The 23,215-nt window shown below is 53.0% G+C and overlaps 5 protein-coding genes across 5 annotated transcripts; 4 read left to right on the top strand and 1 right to left on the bottom strand.

Moving 5' to 3' along the window:
- Positions 1–1,054: 1,054 nt before the first annotated feature.
- J4E78_005218 (uncharacterized protein) lies at positions 1,055–3,202 on the top strand (the record flags this gene model as incomplete). The annotated part of the gene is made up of 2 exons (XM_049365840.1): positions 1,055–1,151; positions 1,248–3,202. The coding sequence occupies 2 exons, from the start codon at positions 1,055–1,057 to the stop codon at positions 3,200–3,202; spliced, it is 2,052 nt and encodes a 683-aa protein (XP_049222555.1).
- Positions 3,203–9,118: 5,916 nt separating this feature from the next.
- Positions 9,119–10,683, bottom strand: J4E78_005217 (uncharacterized protein; the record flags this gene model as incomplete). The annotated part of the gene is made up of 3 exons (XM_049365839.1): positions 9,119–9,752; positions 9,802–10,333; positions 10,386–10,683. 3 exons carry the CDS (start codon positions 10,681–10,683, stop codon positions 9,119–9,121), a joined length of 1,464 nt encoding a protein of 487 aa, XP_049222554.1.
- Positions 10,684–10,919: 236 nt separating this feature from the next.
- On the top strand, positions 10,920–13,939 carry J4E78_005216 (uncharacterized protein; the record flags this gene model as incomplete). The annotated part of the gene is made up of 2 exons (XM_049365838.1): positions 10,920–11,121; positions 11,169–13,939. The coding sequence occupies 2 exons, from the start codon at positions 10,920–10,922 to the stop codon at positions 13,937–13,939; spliced, it is 2,973 nt and encodes a 990-aa protein (XP_049222553.1).
- Positions 13,940–19,601: 5,662 nt separating this feature from the next.
- Positions 19,602–20,189, top strand: J4E78_005215 (uncharacterized protein; the record flags this gene model as incomplete). The annotated part of the gene is made up of 1 exon (XM_049365837.1): positions 19,602–20,189. One exon carries the CDS (start codon positions 19,602–19,604, stop codon positions 20,187–20,189), a length of 588 nt encoding a protein of 195 aa, XP_049222552.1.
- A 1,499-nt stretch (positions 20,190–21,688) lies between these two features.
- J4E78_005214 (uncharacterized protein) lies at positions 21,689–22,235 on the top strand (the record flags this gene model as incomplete). The annotated part of the gene is made up of 2 exons (XM_049365836.1): positions 21,689–21,704; positions 21,775–22,235. 2 exons carry the CDS (start codon positions 21,689–21,691, stop codon positions 22,233–22,235), a joined length of 477 nt encoding a protein of 158 aa, XP_049222551.1.
- Between the last annotated feature and the right edge of the window lie 980 nt (positions 22,236–23,215).

Raw genomic sequence — 23,215 nt, 5'->3', positions numbered from 1 at the left:
GCGCAGACTGGCCGTGATAGAGAGCAAGGCCCGGCGCGCGCGGGTGCTTGGCCTGTCGCGGTGGAGACGGAATCGCTCAGCGAGATCCAGGCTAGTGGTCGCTATCGCGCAGCATGATGCAAGTAATGCTGTTCGGCTCCGTGCGCTCAAGAGGTAGTGAAAAGCCACCGGCTCGTGCAGGGCCGCGGGAGAGCCACTTTTTATCACACTGCAGCTAGCAGAGCGCAGCGCCTCTCCTGCCTGAAGCTTGTCGCCATTGTCAGTGCGTGCCATTTGCTCACTAGACGACTTGGACGTCCGCCGCGCGGGCCGTCAGCTGCTGGGGTTGCAGGGCATATCAGATTGGGCCTCGCTCCCATTTCGTAATTCACCATAACCCGATTCCCAGTCCGTCGCTCGCAGAAGCACCCAGTGGTCTTTGCTCCCGCACTCGCAGCTCACGCCGCCGCGCCAATCGCCCACACGCCCACACAGCCGCCCATACATATCTTGCACCAAGGGCTCCTGTCGCTGGTTAGACAGCCTGCACCGCCCAAGGTTCGTTCCCCCCAACCGTTCGCTCGCCCCGACACCTGTCCTGCCCTGCAAGTCACCTTACAGCGGCTGCTCGCAGTGTCTGTCCCTGCCTGCCTGCACGTGTCGTGTCTCTGCTATTGCCAGGGCGCGCCGTCACCTCAAGCTCAAACCTAACCGCGTCCTAGCCTGTATCGATCCGCGAGCACCGTCGGATTCGGAACACTGCGTTTGTACCACCTGTTCTGGCATTTTCCGCGACGCTGTTCTCGCTGCGCTGCTGGGACGCACCTGCCCTCCCCGACCGAACGCGCCTTCCCGGCGAGTCTTGGCCCCACCCGCACCTGCCGAACTTGAACCTTGGTTCGACCGCGCCGACACGACACTGCTCCCATCGCCTCCAACACATGCTCCCCAGCGACCGCTGCCGACTCCCGTGCGTCCAGCTGTCCTGACTGCGCCGCGCCCATTGGCCACCCTCTGAGCTTCGCGACGCTCGACGGAAGCTTCCTTCGAGCTCGGTTGCTCTTGCGCCGCCTGGATGTACTCAGTGCATGTGCAACACCCTATACAAATCATGTCGAATGGTGGCTTTGCCAACGGCATCATGGACCCGCCTGGCACCATTGACCCGTCGCGTAAGTAGTCGCGTCCCCCTCTCCCAGCTGTTCACTGGCTTGCGCGTCTGTTACATCCGACGCAGCCTCCCGCGACCTCTTGTTGACCCAGCCCAGATGTCTTCGGAGGCCCGACCCAGCCCGTCGCACAGCAACAGCAGGCATCGCGAGGCCTGAAGCGCAGCCGCTCGCCAGAAACCCCCTACGAGATCCAGGGCGATGACACGCCCAACAACAAGCGCAGTCGCGGCCGCCCGCCCAAGACGGCCAGACCCCCCTACGCCGGATCGCCCAACCGTGGCTCCCAGCCTCCGCAGAGTGGCATCGCGCCGCCCGTACAGACACCCCAGCTGCAGACATCGGCCCTGCCCCAAGGATCGCCTCCCCAGATCTCGCCCTCCGGCAAAGGAACGCCCACCAAGCCCGCCGTCATAAAGGCGCTGCCGACGGTGCGCGACCACACGACCGACCAGCTAAATCCCGAGGGCGACGAATACATACCGCGCGAAATCGACGAGGCCGGCGAGAGGAAGGTTACGCAGACCGGCCACCCACTCGACGGCCGCGAATACCGCTGTCGCACCTTCTTCGTCCCCAACAGGGCCGACAAGCTCTTCATGCTCGCAACAGAATGCGCGCGTGTCCTGGGCTACCGTGACTCGTACCTGCTTTTCAACAAGAACCGATCTCTATATAAAATTATTGCCACCCAGGCCGAGAAGGACGACCTAATCCACCAGGAGATTCTACCATACTCATACCGATCCAGACAGATTGCCATAGTGACTGCCCGATCCATGTTCAGACAGTTCGGAAGCAGACTGATTGTCAACGGCCGGCGCGTGCGCGACGATTACTGGGAGAGCAAGGCTCGGAAGCAGGGTTTTACCGAGGAGGACGCTGCGGGCGAGAAGAGGCCAGGTGCTGCAAAAGCAAGAGAGGCAGCCGCAGCCGAAGCCAACCACGCAAGTGCCATGGCCTTTGCTCATCCAGGAGCATACACCGGCAACAACCAAGACTACCTCGGTGCTGCCATTAACCCTCTGCAGCCTTTCGGTGGTCTCAACCCCGCACCAGGAAGCATGCCTTCCACAAACGCTGACGCATACAACCGCACAACGGCTGACCTGCAGCCCCGAGACTACAGTGGCGTTCAGCGGCCGCGACATGAGATGCAGGGCGCCCCCTATCAGGACTTGACACGGCCAACCCCGTCCGGCGAGATCCTCAACGCAGCTGCGCAAACAGCTGAAGTCAACAAGCAGCTCGAGCAACAACGCAAGCATCGCAAAGACTACCTCAACGATGTCTGGCAACGACCCCACGAGCCGCCGGTCCAGCCAGACCGACCTGGAACTGCCGAAGGACAGCACGCACCCCAAGTCACCCAGACCGTGCAGTCGCCGCGCATGCCTTCGACTGCCGTCAGCATGCCAGGGAACCAGTACGGAATGCCAGCACAGACACCGCAAAGACCTGGACAGTCGATGAGCGCTCAAGCCTACCGTCCGCAGCCCATGCCCCAGAACAACATGGTGCCTTCGCCCATGGCTCAGCAACACACCCCACTCCGCCCTGACCAGATGCACCGTCGCCCACCAAGCATCGGCATGCAGCAGGGCATGAACGCCTCCAGCATGGGCCCTGGAGGCATGCTTCCAGGTGTTCAACAGAACCCAGGACATGGCTACCCTCCATCACACATGTGGCAAGGACCACCACAGCCGTCCCCGCTCTCACAACAGCACAACATGCAGCAATATGCGCAACGACCGCAGCAATCTCCGCTCCCGCAACAGTCTCCCATGCATGCATCGCCACAGCTCCATCATGCTCAAAGCAGTGCATCGATGCATGGCACACCTGTCCAACAGTATCAGACTATGGGTGCTATGGGCGGTTCTATGCCCGGAGGAGACCCTGGATACCAAGCCATGGGGCAGAACCCCTACCAGCCTAGTCCAAGTCCTCACCAGTTCATGCAGCATCAGAGCGCTGCCGCTCAACAGCCTGGTATGCCTGGTTGGGCACCACCACAGGCTCAGCAACAAGGAGGATGGTCGACATACTAGGAGATGTCAAAACTTTACCTTCAACCGTGGGAACCCACTATCAATTCGCTGATAGCGTTCTAATCCAGCATCAGAGATGATCTTGTGTTCTTCACGTTCCGATCGACGCCATAAGCTTCCCGCTACTCGTTCTCCGTCGCACTCTGTACACTAGGCTCATTCCATCTTGCTTTTCATTCCGCTCCCCGCTCCACCAGCAACAATGAAATCACGACCCACGAGACGGTGACGAACACGCCAAGCACCGAACATGACAATACGAAGGGATGATGGATGGGGTACACGGTACCATTTCTTTTTTTCTTCTCACCTTTATAGGCTCGGTCATTGTTTCCTCCTGGCGGCTTTGGAACGTACTTTGCATTCGTCGATGATACCTGGAGGTCCGTTCACCTGCTGTTTCGCATCGCACGGATACCCCACAGTACTTTGAGGCTTGGTAGTATTTGCATGGATTTGCGGGCACGAGTGCTTGGGATACTTGAAGGAGATTCATTTCTAGCATCACTTGGTAACGTTGCTTCGGATCAGATTGTCAGATTGTCTTTCTTCGCATTCCTTGTCAGTATTAGCAGATCCCCGTCACAGTCGTCTCGTCCGTGGTGGTTTTGGTTATAGCTTTTTGCACAAGATTCCCCCAGATTCCCCAACACCTTGTTTCGTGTTTTTTAGTTGCTGATTTGCAGTTATTTGCATGGTTGAAGGGATACGCATTAAGCTTCCCGCAAGCTGCTGCACCGGTACATTGGAGGAACATGTGGATATGCGCACCATGTAGGGTTCGGAACGCATAGCAGGAAGGATCTTCTTGACATATCCTTTCCTTACTAATAATATTACTCCATTGCGCGAATACGATTTACACTCCATACTTGGCGTAGCGTCGTGACCACACGTAGCGCACTTGACCATGCGAAGATGACATTGGGACCAGGCAGGGTTTGCAACCATGTTTGAACAGCAGATGGCTTTGTCTCGGACATCTGCACCCCAGAGTGTCAGAATGTGTCATGTCGCTCCGCGTACTCCAATCGCTTCGTGCATCTGCACGTATGCTCGGCATCTCGAATCCCCCAAGGGTCAGCTAACTACATGACGACGTGCGTCTAAGCATGAAGAACGACATGGTACATGGGTTCTGCGACACATGGACGACACAAAGACCGGGTGCGGGAGCGGACGGCTGCACTGGACCGAGCTCAGACCCCGATGCATCATCGATTCGCGCGAAAGGGAGTCGATGGCTCGGGTATCTGGCGCAGCAAGCTATACTACCAGCTACCAAAAGTCTAAAAGCGCACTGTCCGGAATGCCCAGACGATACACGATATTGACGTTATTGCTGTTGCGGTTCCTTCATCGTCGGATCCGTGGGCGAGACTACGCAGTCAGCCAAGCAGTCCACTGTTTCTTCCACCTGTCGGATCTACTCCGGCGGCTTTCCCAAATGACCGCAGTGAAGGTGGCCTAAGATTGCGGCTCAACGTATATCGGATAAGATTATATTCATGCTTTCTTCTGTGCTGACAGGGCACTCATCGGTCAGCATGCACGGTTACGTCTGCCTTGCCGACCCCGTCGTCTCGTCTCAACGGCCTAACGATCACCCACCGCCAGGACGCATGAGTTGTTGCTTTTCCCATCGCAAGCCACAAATCTGACTTGGACTCCGCGGCCACGTGATGGCCGCGGATCTGTTCCTTCCCGCTGGCAAAGGGCGCTTTTGCTTTTGCGGTGCGGAGAGCAGACGTTACATGGTAACGCATCTCGCTTACAACATTGCGTCGCATATGTCTGGAAAGTTTCTCGGGGTCGTATCCTCATGTAAACTGAGTGAGTTGAACGGCGCCGGAGCAGAGATGCCTCTTTTGATCTTTATCCACTCTGAACTTGCATCATGGAATTGGATTATACTCGTGAGCACGGAATAGCATCGTATAAGCTCCCAGGGTCTCGGCATATGTACTGTAGGTATGACCTGCATATGTGAATCTCAACAAGATTGTCACATGGATCCTCATCGCAGCGGCAACTATTACCGTCCATACAAGAACCACGAATGATTTTCGCGTAGTAAGCTGGGCATATAGGGCCCCCTGCAAGAACGGTAAGTAGGTACACCGCTGCCGCAAGGTAAGACAGCATTCCGGCTATCTGGGTAATTTCGCCCATCTGGTCCCTCCAGGGTTCTAGCTGACGAGTACCAAGAAAGGGCAATAATCATTGCTGGTATCGACGTGTAATGTGGCTGGACCCTTTCTTCCCCCATTCTAACCAATCTCCTCTCGATCACGCGCCGAAAATGCAACTATGATACGTTGTCGGATAGCGCATCCATCCATACAAGCCCGCTGCGCAACGAGCCGAGGGACGTGTATGGCTGGGACGCGCCTCCGTTTACTTTTTCCCTTTGACATGGATTCTCGCTTTACCCGTCACCATCTCCTACCCCATCGAGCTGGCATGGGAATCTCGTCATGCAAATGTTCAACCTTGCAAAGTGGAGCCCTCACATGTCGCTCCCGATGCAATGCAGGTTGAGTCACAGCGCCGTTTGCAATCGCAGGAGCTGCTAGTCTGGTGTTAGTGTCGTATCCCGAGGTTTGGGATCGTTTGATTCGCGTCGTCTTGTCGCATGGGCGGCTAGTTCTACTGTGTCATTCGGACCGACTTGGGTCAATTGGTACGAATACTGGGGACGATTTCGATGGGGAATATTGGAAAAGGAATGAGAGCATGGTTTAAGGTCAAACGGCATTCAACGCCGTCTCCATTTACACGCTGCGGAAAGCTGCGATCTTGTGGAGTTTAACTAAGTGCAGGGGTAGATCCGCGATCGGTAAATACAATTGACCCTGGATCTCAGGGATTGAGGTGTTTGTTCAGGTAGTATTCGCGATGACAATTGAGCAGGTCTTGGCTTCTGCATCTCTTGGACTTGTGGCGGCTGACTAGATGGACAAGCGGGGTTTGTTGTCACTACTATTGCGTATGCAAATCTTATTGTTGTTGTTTTTCTGGCAAGATCACTCATACAACGCTAGGTAATGTACCAGCTTAGCGCCAGGTGGTTTCCAACGCCTCCAACACCACAATATCTGATGGACCGCGGCAACCGAGACAGCCGCTCTCGACGGCGTCGTTTGTGGGCAGTGGTATGTGTGAAGATCTCCATTCTTTTCTTGAGCATCGACCTGGCGTATGGAGCTTTTACCCGCTTTGCAAAGGCTCTCGGACCAAACCGGCTCTCCCTGGAGTACCACCGGAAATATGATATGCGCAAGAAGCAAGCATCGTGGATATTGGCGATCCGCTCGACAAGGCTCCCGCTTGTTCAAGGGCTTCTTTGGCCCGCTGTCGCTCAGATCACATAGCTGTCATAGCTACGAAGAAGCTCGCGCTTTCTGTCATGCATACTAATCATATCTCATCGTAAAGATATACAATACGTCATGTGGAAAAACGTGGTGTTGGGAGATACAACGTTTACTTTCAGGTTATGGTACACTTGCAGTTGAAACAAGACGAGTTTCTTCGTCTATTCAGACCCAACCTTGGAATCTTCGCATCTCTCCGAGATCTGAGCGAAAAGAAAACTGATTGCCAAGCCAATGGTTCCCCAGCCTCGACGCCGAAGAGTGAAACAAAAAGACACTTTTTGCCCGCGTAAGAGCCGGATAATCGAGACGAACCCAAGGCTAAACTGCCATTCCATCGACTCGAAGATCCAAAAGTTTACGTGACGACTAGAAAAGCAAGCTCATTAACCGTCGAAGCATTTCCCCCGAAAGCAGCCGTAGAACACACCTTCTGCCAAATAGCCTCATCTGCCAAATTTTGCACCAGATTTGGTACCTGGGCCTCGTACCTGCACCCAGCCTCACGGTACGGTCCCTCATATCGCTACCGCGCACCAAAGTCAGGTACAGTACCAAAAAAACGTCTCAACCCTCCTGTGGTTCGCAGTACGATCTACAACCGCGAAGGGGGAAATTGTGTACCTGCATACCTAGGTAATGCGCGGATCACTATAGTTTCATTGAGACAACTCGGAACCAGAATCTGTCAACCAGGTTCTCGGGTATTGACCTCCTCTGACTGTTGACTATTGACCATTGACATCGTCAAAGGTAGTATTTCCTCGACACGACTTCAAAAAGAGGCGGAAGGTAGCATTCAACAAAGCCTCAAAGTGTTATTCAGAGGCGCTCATTCGAAGATCTAAGAAAGCCACACAAAAATACACTTAATAGCACAAAAGCAGCGCTTTCAGTCCATGATTTTCTCCGGTAGCGGATGTTTCAAGCAAACAAAGCATTACCCGGACGATCAGAAGTTGGTAGAAGGAAAAACCAACATTCTAGCACGCTTCGACGCGCCTAATTTGGGACGACGGGTTTCGGTCACGCCGTAAGGGGGAAGTGTATACCAGACTGGAATGATCTGTTCAAGGCTATGGAGGCGGAAGCGGGTAGGTCTGTTCTATTCGCACCGGTACCTGTATTGTAGGAATGAGGGGATTGGGAATGGGAGGGAAGAAGCAAGTTTGCTTGTCTAATATCCTTTGCTAACGAATCGTTCACGCAGGATGCCGTTCGGGGAGAGCGGAATGCGAAGCTAGATACTCTGTACCAATACCAGTGAGATGGTAGGATGAAGGGAGAAACCGCAAGTCCAGACCGTCTCAGATACTGGGCAGATTAATTGGCGATTTCGGTGCTTGCCGTAGCTATGGGTACGAGATCCGAGGCTTGGTAGTTGAGGAATTCGAAGGGCTTTAATTGCAATTATGTGGGAATACAAGTCAGTCTCAACGGAAGGTCAGCGGGGAAGCCGATGCTGCCTCGTCTTTGGGGTTTGAGGATTGGCTGAGCGTGCTGTGTGATTGAGTAGAACGGTATCTGGTTTCAGTGCGTAGTGATTAGCATTTTACGATACAGACATATACATGTGGCGACTACTATCGTGATAGATATCCAATTATGCACTATCCTTAGAAGTGATGAGATACACGTACTGGTAGGTAAAGCAGAACGAACAGCCCAAACTTGAAGCAACATTCGTCATCCATAGAAGCCGCCTTCGTGTTGTCGAAGACTTGAACAGCTCTTGCGCTGAAATCAGAGACTCATGGTTTCCTACCATATCACATCACACCAACCTTTGTGACTGTCAAATCAATTTTTTATTTGTCAAAAGCCCAATACTCTCAAATGCTCACCTATATTCCCCACTGTCCGTATGTGTCCTCCCCGCACTCACTGCTGTTTCCTCTTCGCAAGAGCTACTTCAACGCTTCTTGAACAGTGTTGTCAAACCAACTTCCACTCACACAATGCGTGACTCTACACAACTTCCCTCTGATATCGTGAATTTCAGTCATACGAGATGTAGACCTTTTTTTCAAGAATGATGACGAAAGTAAGACGACCGATCTTTTGGCGTGTTAAAAGACGGTGGTGTCTTCCCGACTTCGTTCGACCAAATTTGTCCGCCACACTTCATCAGCATAGCGCATCATGTCATAGCAGACTTGCGCGCTCTGTGTTCTTAGACGAACCATCTTGCTCGGGTTGTAGTTCGCCATACCGGACTCGATCATCCTATACGTCATGAAGTGCTGATGTATAGTCCAGATTAGAGACCGATGAGCTGGCTTGAGCAATCATGGAATGCTCTTGAAGATTGTAGTGAATGCAGTTTCTGGAGCTCAAGGCTCAATGTCATGTATTGAGCCTTTGGGCTCCGATCTTCAAGGAAAGGGACAAGGGAGCACGAAGACCACCATGGATTGACTGAACATGTACTGGATGGGCCTAGCATTCTACGATGGGTCCCGTATAACGAGAATTTACAAACAGGAAAGCACTCACACGCTTGATAGTGTTTACAATCACCCCTTCCCACTAACGCCGATTACCTGAGTGGCAGCTCAGTCTTCGATTCAAAGCTGTATCGCATCCATTCACCAACAGCTCGCAAGCTCTCCCACCGTACGCTCTCATCTGCCTCTTGCATCAGCTCCATAACCCTGCCCTTCAGCCCCAACTTCTCAAGCTGTTGTCGCTTCTCTGGCACTTCTTTAACCAAACATGCTACGTCGTTGCAGCCAATAGCCAATACCTGCTTGTCGTTGTCCCAGCTCTTAGATAGAATCTCCGCAAGCTTTCGGGGTAGTTCACCCTTGTTGTCTTCTAAGATGCGACGCGCATTCTCTTTCCAGAACGTGGCGTTACGATGCGGTGGTGACCAGCGAAGGTGGCCCGACTGCAGCTCGGCAGCGTACTCGTCAAAGGTAGTCTGTGTCTTGGTGTACTCCTCGAGGAGATCGGTCAGGGCCTGTAGGTCTTCAAGGGCATCCTCGTCGGTCAGATGTCGTGATTTCAAGCTCGAGAGGAGAGCAGGTAGACGCGCGAGTACGGCCGTTGGAAGTAGCGTGTTGCGGTTCGTGGTCAAAAGGTTTACGAGGGTGGAAAGGAGGAGACGAGTGGTCTTCTCCTTAGGCGAGACCTTGAGGAGTTGCGTGTAGAGGATGACGATGTCGTGTTCCCTGTAAGGTGTTAATGTTTGCGAAACGTGAGAAAGGGAAGGGACTGTACTCCTGAAGTCCTTCGCCTACGAGCTCGCCCTCAAAGCTGAGCTGCCAGATGACGAGTAATACATGGTATAGAAGCTGGAGGCCAACACCACCAGCAATACCACCATCTGTTGTACTGCGAATACTGGCACCACCACTGTACAGGGTCGAGTCCGTGTCTTTGGCAGACCCGGCCGCAGCTCTCAGGATATCAAACAGAGGGCTGAGTGTCTCCTTCCTTTGCTTCCAGAATATGCGCCTAGACTTGGTACTGCGCAATACGGCCGAGTATTCCCGTACAGCGATATCCTGCAGACCAGCGTCGGATGCCTTTGCGAGTGTAGAGAGGTAGGTGAAGAGCTGCGCCAAGGCCTCGTCGAGCTGGGGAGTGTTCTTGGCAGATGTTGTGACAGCATTAGACAGAAGGCCGGATAGGACGGAAGACGTGAGGAGCGGTACGGGGTCTTCGTTGTTGGATGAAGCCTTCAAGAGTGGTAGGAAAGGCTTGTAGGGCGCTGGGTGCTGGACGAGGGCTGATGTGAGGGCGGGTATGTCTGGAAGTGTATGAGCTTCATCGCCTTTCTAGAGAGACTCCACGTGTCCTACCATCAATCATATCTCCCAGCAAGACCAGCATGTAGTGGATAATGTCTTGGCGCTTCGCAGCTGCCTCGAAGATGCTCTGCGACCCATTTCCGCCCACTAGCAGTGTCAAGAAGCTATCCACATCTGACTCGATAGTCTGCTTCCTCTGTTCCTTGCGCACTTTATCGATTGACTTGATCTTCTTGAGGTCTTCGTCGGTGATGGTCTTAGCTCGTACAGCTCCTTCCCATGATATAGGCCGGGCGCGGATGTTGTTCTGGATAGAGGTGAGGTACGTCGGCGGGTCTAGTGAAGACATTGCGAATATCGAAGTAGGCGGTTATATATTGGTGATGTGCGGCTTCGGTGCCTGGAGTCGTAGTATTGGAGCTCTGCCCAGGTGATGTTGGTTGCTGTGAGGCCCACCTGGGAGCTCCGTCATGGTGCGGAGCTAGTGGAGCTAGGATCTTTTGATATCTTGGCATCCACCAATCTTTCGCAAACACGATCACTCCGCGCCTTCGGGGTTCAACAATCAACACACCTTGCGCAAACATGGAGTACTTCAGTCTGAAGCGGTCGACCGCTGCCGATCATGGCCAATCCAACCTGTCCAGCAAGGTCTACGTGCGGTCTACGAAAAGTGGCAAGGTCCAGAAAATTGTGAGAGAACTGTATCTGCGACAGGACATTCCATGCTCGTCCAATCTTTGCAGGGCATGTCTAGAGATTGCGCCGACCGACTATTCGAAGAAAGGTTTGACCGCGAAACTCCACATGCAGAGTAAGACTAACCTTTTTCAGTCGCACCATTCGTCCTATCAGACACACCAGCAGGATCTAAGGACTTCCCAAATGGCCAATATCTCATTCCGGATACAAATGCTTTCCTTACTGGAATGGACTTGTTCGAGGTGGAGTCCGCTTTTCACGATGTTATTGTCCTGCAAACTGTGCTAGAGGAAGTCAAGAACCGCTCCCTACCTCTGTATCATCGTCTGATCTCCTTGACCAAGAACGAAGGAAAGCGTTTCTACGTGTTTTTCAACGAGTTTAGGCAAGAGACGTATGTAGCACGGGAAGCTGGAGAAACGATCAATGATCGAAACGACCGAGCTGTGCGCAAAGCCGTGCAGTGGTACAACCAACACATTACGGAGGCTGTTCAAAAGCGGAGCAAGAAACAGACGCGCATCCCTACGGTAGTAATGATCACCGACGATAGAGACAACCTGCGGAAAGCCAAGGCCGAGAAAGTCCCAGGCAAGACTCTGTCCGACTTTGTCTCTGGCCTCGAAAACTCCGATGAGCTTCTAGATATGATCAGCGCAGCACAAGAGCAGCGAGAAGTCAGGTCGAAAAAGCCAGAGATCTTCTACTCCGAACACTACACGGTCTCGAAGATGATGACTGGCGTCAAAGCTGGAACGTTACACCAAGGCATTTTCAACGTCTCCCCATACAACTATCTGGAAGGCTCGGTTCACGTGCCTGCATTCGACAAATCGCTCCTGATTTTAGGACGTGAAAACAGCAATCGGGCTGTCTCTGGCGATGTCGTAGTTGTTGAAGTACTGCCTAAGGATCAGTGGAAGGCGCCTTCAACCAAGATCATTGAAGAGGAGACGGTGAACAAGAACGATAACGCAGAAGCCGAGGAAGGCGAAAATGTCATCCCGGAGAGAGAGCGACGAGCGCTACAAGAGGAGGTCAAGCGAGTACACGGGCAGACTATAGAGGGCAGGCCACAGCCAACTGCGCGCGTAGTGGGTGTCATCAAGCGGAATTGGAGACAATATGTGGGCCACATTGATCGCGACTCCGTTCGTTCCTCTTCGAAATCGAGCAGGCAACAACAGACCGTATTTCTTGTCCCAATGGACAAGCGCATTCCCAAGATCCGGATACGAACACGACAAGCTGGAGAGCTCCTTGGTCAGCGCGTTCTGGCAACAATCGACTCCTGGGATAGAGACTCTCGATACCCGGTCGGCCATTTTGTACGATCGCTCGGCGAGCTTGAGTCTAAGGGCGCAGAGACCGAAGCTTTGCTACTGGAGTGGGATGTTCAATACAAGCCCTTCCCGAAGACAGTTCTTGACTGTCTACCTGCGGAAGGTCACGACTGGAAAGTACCAGCTAGCTTGGAGGATCCAGGCTGGAAGGGACGCAAGGATCTTCGCGACCTCTTGGTATGCTCTATCGATCCTGTTGGTTGTGTTGACATCGACGATGCTCTCCATGCCCACAAGCTGCCGAATGGCAACTATCAAGTCGGTGTCCATATTGCGGACGTGTCTCATTTCGTTAAGCCGAACAACGCCATGGACAAGGAAGCCAGCCAGCGCGGAACGACCGTTTACTTAGTCGACAAGCGCATAGACATGTTGCCTATGCTTCTAGGAACAGACCTGTGCTCTCTGAAGCCATACGTAGAGCGTTACGCTTTCTCGGTAATTTGGGAGGTCACAGAGGATGCTGACATCGTCTCTTCCTACTTCACCAAGTCCGTCATTCGGTCGAGAGAAGCCTTCAGCTACGAACAAGCCCAAATCCGCATAGATGACGCCTCGCAGCAGGACGACCTCACGAAGGGCATGCGAACTCTGCTCATGCTTTCCAAGAAATTGAAGCAAAAGCGAATGGATGCTGGAGCTTTGAACCTGTCTTCGCCAGAAGTGAAGGTCCGAACTGAGTCTGAGACATCAGACCCAGCAGATGTTCAGACCAAGAAGCATCTTGACACGAACTCGCTTGTGGAGGAGTTCATGTTACTCGCCAACATCAGCGTCGCTGCGAAGAATTACGAGGCCTTCCCGCAAACAGCTCTGCTTCGTCGTCACGCTGCCCCTCCGAAGACGAATTTTGAAGAGCTAGATAACCAACTCAAAGTCAAGAAGGGAATGGAGCTCAAGACAGATAGTTCCAAAGCTTTGGCTGATTCACTCGATAAGTGTGTTGATCCCAGCAACCCGTTCTTCAACACTCTTGTCAGAATTATGGCGACGCGTTGCATGATGTCTGCAGAGTACTTCTGTGCCGGAACACAAGCGTATCCCGAGTTCAGGCATTATGGTCTTGCGAGCGAGATCTACACTCACTTCACATCCCCGATTCGCCGCTACGCTGATCTTGAAGCACATCGCCAGCTTGCTGCTGCCATTGAATACGAGCAGTTGGATCCCAGCCTACAGTCAAAGGCCAAGCTCGAGGCTGTGTGCAAGAACATCAACGTGCGCCATCGCAACGCACAAATGGCCGGTCGCGCTTCCATCGAGTACTACGTTGGTCAGGCGCTTAAGGGCAAGGACATCAACGAGGAAGGTTTCGTCATGAAGATCTTCTCCAATGGTTTCGTGGTCTTTGTACCAAGATTTGGAATCGAAAGTCTCATCAGATTGAGGGATCTCGCCACACCGGAGCCAGAAGCTGATTTTGATGCCGAGAACTATGTGCTGAGCATCAAGGGCGATGTCAAGCGGACTATCGAGCTGTTTGAGAAGGTGACTGTCAGGATCACAGATGAGCTTGAAGAGAGTACTGGAAAGAGGAAGGTGCGCTTGAGCCTGGTATGAGTTCTGAGGGAACTATCTGTTGGCTTAAGTTCTTAAGGCGTCCAAGGCACGAAAATGGGAAGGGTCCTTCCATCTACTGTAACGTTAGACCTCTTCGGAGTTGTGGCCATAGCAATTCCAGTCGATACACATGCGTTCACTCTATTGCATTGTCTCCCCTGATCGCTGTTCTGCGTCTTCAACGAGCATCTACACGTTACTGACTATTAATTTTCCAGGTAAACGGCTCGTACTCCGGTACCCAGGCCCTTAGCATGAATGTCACTTCGCCTTCTAGATGTCCAAAAAATACTTGACAAATAACGGCAGCGAACCAGGAAATGCACCAGCGTCTCAATCAAGTCGTCCTCCGGCGCTTCTCTCGCTCTCAGCCAGGCTTGCAGGTCCGACTTGACAGCAGCTTCCTGTTCGACATCACCCAATACTCGCATTCGGTATCGTCGCGCCCGCACTCTCATGTCGAACCCTTCTCAGTATGGTTCGATGAACTTCGCTGATCAACGCATATCCAACCCTTATTCTGCACGCGCAACTGTATTGCGCAAGCGACGCACTGACGAGTTCAGTTGCGACATGCCGACTCACGACATGCCGCTTCTCCACGTTCGGCCACGCCGACAAGGTTTACAACGGCTCCTGGGCATCCGCTTACCCCTTCTTCGCACTTGCGTTACCAGACTGTCTGATCTCGATCACCCCATTCTCACGCCATTGCATTGCGAACCGGACTTGCGATCTGTAGAAGTACAGCTACCAGGAACAGTCAATTCCGATCATCTATACTTACCCCGTGAAGAGCAGCACGGCTGGTAGAAACAAGCCACAACAAACGAGGATATGGATTATCTCTTTCCCGTCCAGGGCAATCGCGTATAAGGTGGCGCAAGATTAGCCCGGCAACGGACCGAGCCCGTTCTTGCATCTCCATGATCTACAGCGGAGGTTTGAAGACCGAAGTCGCGCGTTTGTCATTCGGCAAACCTGCTCTCACATGTCTACACGAGCTGCAAACCAGCCCCATCTCGCATGCGTGTGCATGTCTGGAGAATGACAGAAGGGGCGGTGGCACTTGGAAAACGTTCCTGTCGTTCGGGAACTACAGCGAGGCTGGTGGGAAGCTGGAAGGGTGAGCGAGGTCGCTTATAAGGTTTGTCGTATGTGAATAGCGCGGACACGACTCCGGGCTGCGGATGCTTGCAGGAGATTGTGAAAGACGGTTGTGTTGCGCGCATTACGAGCTTAGATCCGCAGTGGGGAGATGGTTTACCACCGTCGAGCCGCGCAGACATGCATCTGTAAGATGGAGATGGGCATACAGCCGTGTCGCTACCGTTGGTGTGCAGTAGGTGAAACTCGTTCGGTCCCCGCAACGAGATCAAGGTTCACTCAGAGTTTGGTACGATGTCGGCCCCGATATCGTAGCGTGCACTCTCCAGCATACTCTGGAGTAGAGTTCCCTTGTTCCCTGACAAATCGTCACAATGATGATCATGGTGGGAGTAGTGATTCATTGGCTTGTTCTTGATGACATTGTGCGCAAAGTTGGACGAGGAGGCATTGAGAGGATCTGGAAAGACATGTGAAGGTACGCAATGAGGGAGTAGAATTTCATTGGCGGCGGCTGAATTTCCCGGACGATTCAGTACCCTGATGAAGGCGGCAGAGTGCAACTCTGGGAATACGCGGCTGTTCATGACCGTTCTGCGACAGCAAAAGTAAATCTACTCACCCTGATAAGAGAGTTTCGCAAGACCAGTCAGGTGCTCGGTAATTCCCATGAAGCCGCGATTGTCTTGCTGATCGCTTCGTGGTGGCCGTACTAAGACCTCGCAGCCAATGGACCGAGATGCATGCTCCAACACGCATTTAGCATCTCTGCGTATTGAATGCGATCTTGTTCAGATCTCAGTGTCGCATCCAACACCAACAGCCAGGAAGCCTTGCATGCAGCTCCTCAACACTCGATCAGCAGTCCGCGACTTTGCCTCTTCCTTGCACTTGCAGCAAGCGAAGTGAGCATCAATCTATCTCTGATTATCATAAGCATCATTGAGCGCTTACTATAGTAATCAATCTACGGATGTGTGCACAGCCGCCCCCACGAACACATGTTGCGCAAGCGACGCGGGATGTTCAACATTGACATTCAATATGTACCTGTCACACATAAATCGCGTGCAGACGGTACGAGTCGTAGTGGTCGGGTAAGAAGGGCGCATGTGGATGCAGCTGTCATCCGACGCACAAAAGCCTGTCATCCGGAACGGAGTCCCAGCGACTCATGTCTGATTTGAAAGCTGGCTTGCAGTGAGCGGTAGCGTCAAGCCGACTGAAGGAACACCTGCGCAAGCGTCACCGTTCACGACATGCGAACGACACATGGGCAGTCCAGCTGATCATAATGCGAAGACGTAGCTTCCGACATCACCCGCTGCTAATACATTGAATGCCGACAAATCCGGATCATGACTTTGGCAAGCAGGGCATGGGAAATTTTTCGCCGTGTAGCGTATTCGTCGGTGGTCGAGAAATTCCATGGGCAATAATAAGTCCGTTATATGGTGTCGGTGTTGGCTGGTACCCACACGATGCCCCACGCTCCCACTACACAATCCTGGGAAGCCCGGTAGAAGAGCCACAAGTATAGTCAAGAACCTTGAGGATAAGAAGTGGTACTTCGGATGCCCCCAGAGCCGATGCGTAGTCTAGGAGAATTCTGATCTTGAAAATCTTGCTCGAATGGAGAGTGCGGTGTGTGATGAGCCTGAAGTGGTGCCGGGCCTTCTTCTTGTTCGAGAGGCAAAGCGTTCATCTTCATCTCAATGACTCGGTTCTTGGGTGAGGTCATGACGGCTGGACTTCGGTGCCGAGACCCAGAACAGCGTAGGGTGTGCGCCGTCGCTTTCTCACGAAATTCAGGAGCTCACGATGCTGGTGTTGAAGTTGCGGCTGAGCTTAGCTGAGGACATGCCGCATCCGAGCCCTCATTGGTGGCAGCAAGAGATGTTCGATGCGAGCTGCGGTCTTGACACCTTCTACTTTGGTCGCACCAATGACAACAAGACAGCCACAAGCATTTTCTCTCCACAATCTAGTAGATCAGGAGATATCAGAAAAAGCAATCCAATATCTGCGACGCACTACGCATCACACACGACGATGCAGCCTTCATGGGTATCTCCATAACTCTTGCCGTATTCCTCGCACTGGCTGCCGACGAGAGTTGCCGCCGCTATGTGCGCTCGATCTGGGGCACTACCACTATCGGTTCGTGGCTTGGGCGTTCCACGCTTGGTCGACGGTGATAGTACACGTGCAAGTTGCGCAGTTTAGCCGGTATAACGAAGTCGCCCTGGCGCTATGTTCCAGCTACAGGTACCAGCCGTGTTGCTCGGCCTGGCGGCAAAGGCGCGTTCGCAAAGTCGGATCTCTGCTAGGTACCCTTGACCCAAGGGATGCCGAATGAGAAGGTCTAGACATCTAGCCTTGCTGGTATTCTCGTCGCAACCCTTAACAGAGCAGGATGTTCCCTTGATCTCGGATATAACGATAATAGCGATATGAGCGACAAAGTGGATGCAGACTGGGAAGCCTTTCTGGTCTTGGCATAGACTGCAAGTCTCATTTCGGTTGCGAGACGGGCGCGAAGATCATGATGGCCGCGGAATCAGGAGCGGGCCCTCTTTCCAGCGTGGATGCTCCTTGTGAGGGATTGAGTAGGAGAACCTCAGAACATGCTATTTGTGTACTGCATTTTTTCAAAGCCATCATTGAAGCGTTTCTTGACAGAACGGTACTTCAGCGCTACCCCGTGGCTTCTAGGTGACATTGCGAGCATCGGCGACGGTAAGAACTCCTGTGAAACGCAAAATATGCTTCGGAGAGTTTTCGACATGTGCCGCTAGCTGCCTAGACATGTCGCTTTGGTGGCAGTGATGAGTCCAGATGATGCATTACCAGTACACTATGATTAGTCGCATGGAGGTAGCGTAGCAAACTGCAAGCCCCAGTCGACGGCTCTCATATCACTGTAGCGAATGTGCATGGCGGCGTTGGACTCGTTGCTCAACCAGAGTCGACCAGATCTGCTGTGTTTCAAGAAGGTCCGGTGAAGGCTCTCAAGCGCTATTGGCGGTCGACAAAACGGACCCGCGATGAAGCATCGGAGATTATCAGCAATGAATGACCTGGCACGCTGGCGACCAAGCAACCGTTCGTGCAGGGGACACTGTCGGCGCAGTTTGCGCTATGTGGCCCGGTTTGCTGCATGGCAGGCCCTCGGTGCCAGGTTTTGCGATAGTCAGGAACGCTCGGCTTCTAGTCTATAACCCATTCGTTATATCGACCAGTAGCTGTCTGTATCGCTCGCGCTCCAGATCTCGGCGTCGAAACTTGGAAACTTGATTTCGGCAGAAGCGAGTCGAGGCTGGTGACAAGCTGCAGCTGCAATGGGCTTGGGAAGGGAACGCACACCAGCAGGATCTGGATGCGCTCCGTCAAGGGCTAAGATAAAGAACCTCGAGGGGAAGCTATCGCGGGACGCACCTAAAGCCCGACACGGGATTGGCCAGTGCCTGGAGTGGGAGCGATACCCAAGACCGTTAGTGTGGTTTGATAGATCGACATCGTGTCAGCGCCCTGCTCAAGCGAAGTTTCCGACCGACACACGCCCCTTCAGGCGTACTGAGCGTTTGCTTGTCTCATTCGTACTCCGCCCTCTAGCGATGCAAGGAGAATCAAGAAGAAAAAAAAGTTTTTTTCCGGGGTAGAGCTGCACGGCAACGACGAACGGGTGTGCTGTCGCATCTGCTATCAAGCCCTCGGTGTCAGGTTGCTGAGGCTGATGCGACTTCTGCCCCTGGATTCGTTCTGAGGTCATGATGTGCTGTCAAAGACCAACATCGTGCTGACCTCGACGACGCCACGTTGCCCGCTTCACGGCTTTGGGATGGCATATACTGGACGGGAGTGTCAGGCCCCTGCAGCAGGCACGGTGGAATTGCCTATCCTGGGACTTGCGCCATCTTCAACGGCGGGGTGTCGTTCCAAGGTTGTCGAAATTAGCCCATCATGGATTGCTCTTAGTGCACTGCTCACCGATATTTGCTTGAGTCTGCCGTACTAACAAACTTCGCAACCCACCATCAGGTACGCTTTTGTACCTGCATCTCGCCTCAAGCCAAGCTAGTCCGGTGTCTATAACCCGCAACGCTCCTCTCTCTCGGTGCGCCGTCGTTGGCTTTTACCGAAGGACTGTTCTTTGTGCTGCCTCGTTTCGTGGCGCTAATAGCATACCGTCATTGCCTACTGCGGTTGTGGAGCGAGGGTACACGCATGACCCAGGTCTCCGCTCTCGAGCCCCTCCGCCTTCCCGCACTACTTTATCCGCATCGCCCTCCAAGGTTCATATCAGACAGAAGTGGGCTCAAGGTACCTACCATCGTTTCGTCGACCGCCACCTCTCAGGTGTAGCCGCATCAACCGCAGCCACAGCCAGCATGGTCGTGACCTGATCGACATCACTCCTTCATATCTTCTTTTTGGATCTTCCTTCCAATACACCATCACGCCTTCAACAAAGACGATCGCGACAAAGTTTTACCATTAAACGAAAGCAGTCCCATTCAACTCTCACACTCACATACACACCCTCGTTACAACTATGGAGCAAGAAACGAAAGTCTGGATCATCCTTGGTGCCGTCGTAGGCATCCTCGTCCTGACGGCGGTTGCCGTCGCCCTTCTCTTCTGCTGGAAACGATCTCAAAGAAGGATGCGAGGCTTCTCTCTGCGAGCTGTCACACCACTAGACGATGCCGAATTTGAATCGTGGAGACGGCCCAGCCAATACACCCAACGACCGGAGAAGTACGGCATCCGACCAGCTGTCTTACGCGAACATGTATCACCCAGAGCCACTTCCATGTTCGAGAAAGAGCTTAGCACATACGAGTTCCCTCCAAGAACACCATCATTAACCGACATGGCTTCACTAAAGTCACCCACCAGCTCGATACGAAAGCCCGAGCGTGTACGGAGGAAGTCCAGTGTTGCTTCGTCTATTGCCGACCGACCCCCAACACCCTATTCTCCGAACTCTCCAAGCGGTGAATTCAACCGGGGCTCCACATCTTCACATCGATCCCAGCCTCTAATACATTACCCATCACCATCAGAAACTTCTGCTTTCCGCTTCAACTTCGAATCAGAGTACGGCACTCAACAAAAGGGCGCTGGACGCTGGATATGAACGCCAGTGTCACTTCAACATTCCAGCCATCTTCGCAGCTCGAACATTACGGCTTGCAGTGATCTCTGTAATACCTGCAGCCTGCCGAAAGCACTCGAAGCGACTGAAACACACCTGACAGCTTCTTGCGTCACCACGCACCGCTTGCTGCTGTACAAGCATCGGGGCTGTCGCGATACCCAGTCAACACTTCACCTTTACGACCTTCGCTTCGCATACATACTTTACGATTGGACATGATTTTGTCATTTGGAGTTCGGCGGCGCTTTGCATCTATGATACCAGACCTTTGAGTCACTACACAGGCCTCGAGCCTCTTTGTTTCTTTTTGTTGGAGGATGAGCCACTCAGTGCCGAAGATCGCACGAGAATGCAATTCAGTAGTATAGCCAACCACAAAGTCGGGTCTGCAGTTGTAGCACTGCGAGAGGCTAGTCCTCTGTACCCATATCAATGAACAAACTCATTAGCACATGATCCTTCACTTTTTGCTGCAGTGATCTCCCTCCCATTGCGCAATACGCCCTGCCCTGCAAGACATCACGCACCACGCATCACGACATCAGCCCAAGCGGCAACTCGGCCCCGACCGTTCCCACCCACGACTGCCGACGCCGACCCCTTAGCCGTGCAAACGCCTCATCTGTGCCTGTGCCAAAGGAAAGAAAAACGTGGTCTACACCGCCAGTTCCAAGACCCCAGAATATTCACTACGCGATCTGAAACTCTGCTCGGCCGCCATCTCCACTCCACTCCACTTCGACTATCGAAAAGCGAGCGGGACGCGATTCATGCGCGATCGCGCTTCCCGCGCTCGAAAAGGTCACCGCATTATCTGGCTGGGTGAACCCCGCGAGATGGCGAAGGTCGTGATACTGGACTCTTGGGGGCTGAAATGCAAGACGCAGGGTGGTGGAGTAAGGGATCTTCGGTGTCAGTTGCTTTTGCGCACATCATGGGTGGGTTTTGGTAAGGGAGATGCAACTCATCTAAGCGACAAGCTAGATGCCTGCACGGGTACTATGATAAGAATTAAGTAACTCAGAAGTCTACACTACCCCAAGGAACCTGAATTGTTGGAATTCGTGTTGTTGTAGACCGCAGTGTGTACTTGCACCTGTTCACTTTCTTCATCTACGGCTTGCTGCTGCACTGGGTGGATGACTAAGCCAAGCGAACCGAGCGGATGACGTGCAGCCAGGATAAGGTGTGTTGAGCTGCACGGCGTGCGTGAAAGCGTTTTAGTGGGTCAACGACTCAACGTGGACAGCTGTCACCGCAAACCGTGTGGGCAAACAAGCAAATTATCAGCCACACCCCAATAACCCCCATCGCGTGCTCGTTTCTCAAGCCCATAATTCGCGTCGCCCCATTCATCCACCAGCCACTATCCGCGCGCAGATCAGTCGCAAGCGCGAATCTCGTTATCCGCACCCCACAAACGCGTTCTATCGCGTCTGGCACACGACATCTACACGTCCAATCGCAAATCGCCCAATATGGAGTTTATACAAGGTATGCTTCTCTGATGCGCCTATCGTCATATCACGCTATTGCGACACGGGTTGCTAACACCAGATACCAGACTACGCAGCTCTCCTCCCGCGCCTCCTCCCGCCGTCCTTCGCAAACCCACTCCTCCACCTCCTCACAACCTTCTTCGGCATCTCGCGCACGCTGTCAACGCACCTCTCACCCCTCCTCAACAAACTCATCACCCAACCCGATGTCGCCTCCATCCTCGCGTTGCTGGCCATATTCTTCATCTCGCTCAAGATACTGGACATGATGTACCGGGCCGTCATCTTCTGGGTAAACCTGGCGTTGCGACTGGTGTTCTGGGGCGGGATACTCGTTGTAGGCTTCTGGGTGTATAATAGAGGGCCTGAGGGCTTCGTCGAGGATGTGCAGGGCTTGGGCGAGTACTGGCTGGGTCAGTATGAGGTTTATAGTCAGGAGGTTAAGGGGTTTCAGCAGCAGAAGGAGGATCAGATTAGGATGAAGGCGAGTGCGCAGCAGCAGCAGAAGAGGAAGGGGTGGCGGTGAAGAGGGCGTGGAGACAATGGGTGGGGATGTGTGTCTGAAGGGATGGGAGTTGGATACTTGTCGATATAATGGCTGCGGTTTTGGGGTCGAACTGCATGACTGGGCGCAAGACTGGTTTTTGCACATATTCTTAAGGCGCTCAGGATCTCGAAAAGTATGGGACTGGCTTTGGGATTCATCGGCTTTGTACACAATGTCGGAGTGTTTTGGACTACAACTTGTACATGTTTGAGCTTCACGAATAATGGTATCCATGACAGTACTCTAGGCCTTCTTGTTCAAATTATCAAAGTATTAGCGCCAATGCATCGCTGTCTCATCGTCGACACGATGCTATCTCGGTATTTGCTCTTGGGAAACTATTGATTTTTGTTCCAGAAGCCAACCGTAAGCACAGGACGACTCTGAATCCTTCTCATAGCGGAAGCGTACAGTCTAGACTTTAGGAGAAGAAGGAGGAAAGTTTGATGATTGCTGTGTCAACTCCTGAAAAGGAGCCTCTCAGTCTGCAGACGAAGACCTTACCAACACTCACCAACCACCTGCGATGGCACCCCGGAGAAAGAAGCAGAAGACCAAGCACGCGCGCGCTGCGGCTGACACCACTGCACGAAGCATAACCAACCCCGCAAGAGAGCGTCTACCTACCGAGCTACTGCAGATGATCTTCGAATACCTCAACTTCGTTGAGCTGATGCGATGCACACGCGTGTATAGGAAGTGGGCTGCGTGCATACCAGGGGATAATTCGAAGTTGCGGGAGATACTTTTCCTGACAACCAATGTTCCACTGTGGAAAGACGAACTGCATGTCAAAGCCCATAACTTCTTTTCAAAAGATCGTGGAGACAGCTTCCACATGACACCCACACTCCCGCTGATCACCACCAATGTCCCGAAGCTTCAAATCAATCCTTGGTTCGAGGATACCAGGTGGAACAAGCTCGTTTATCTGGAGCGGCTTAGACCGAAGCCGACTC

This window comes from Alternaria triticimaculans (genome assembly GCF_023758025.1).
Source record: "Alternaria triticimaculans strain BMP 0046 chromosome Unknown scaffold_6, whole genome shotgun sequence".
Classification (NCBI taxonomy): domain Eukaryota; kingdom Fungi; phylum Ascomycota; class Dothideomycetes; order Pleosporales; family Pleosporaceae; genus Alternaria; species Alternaria triticimaculans.
Note: the sequence above shows the minus strand (reverse complement) of the source record. Positions and strands in the feature narration are given on the sequence as shown.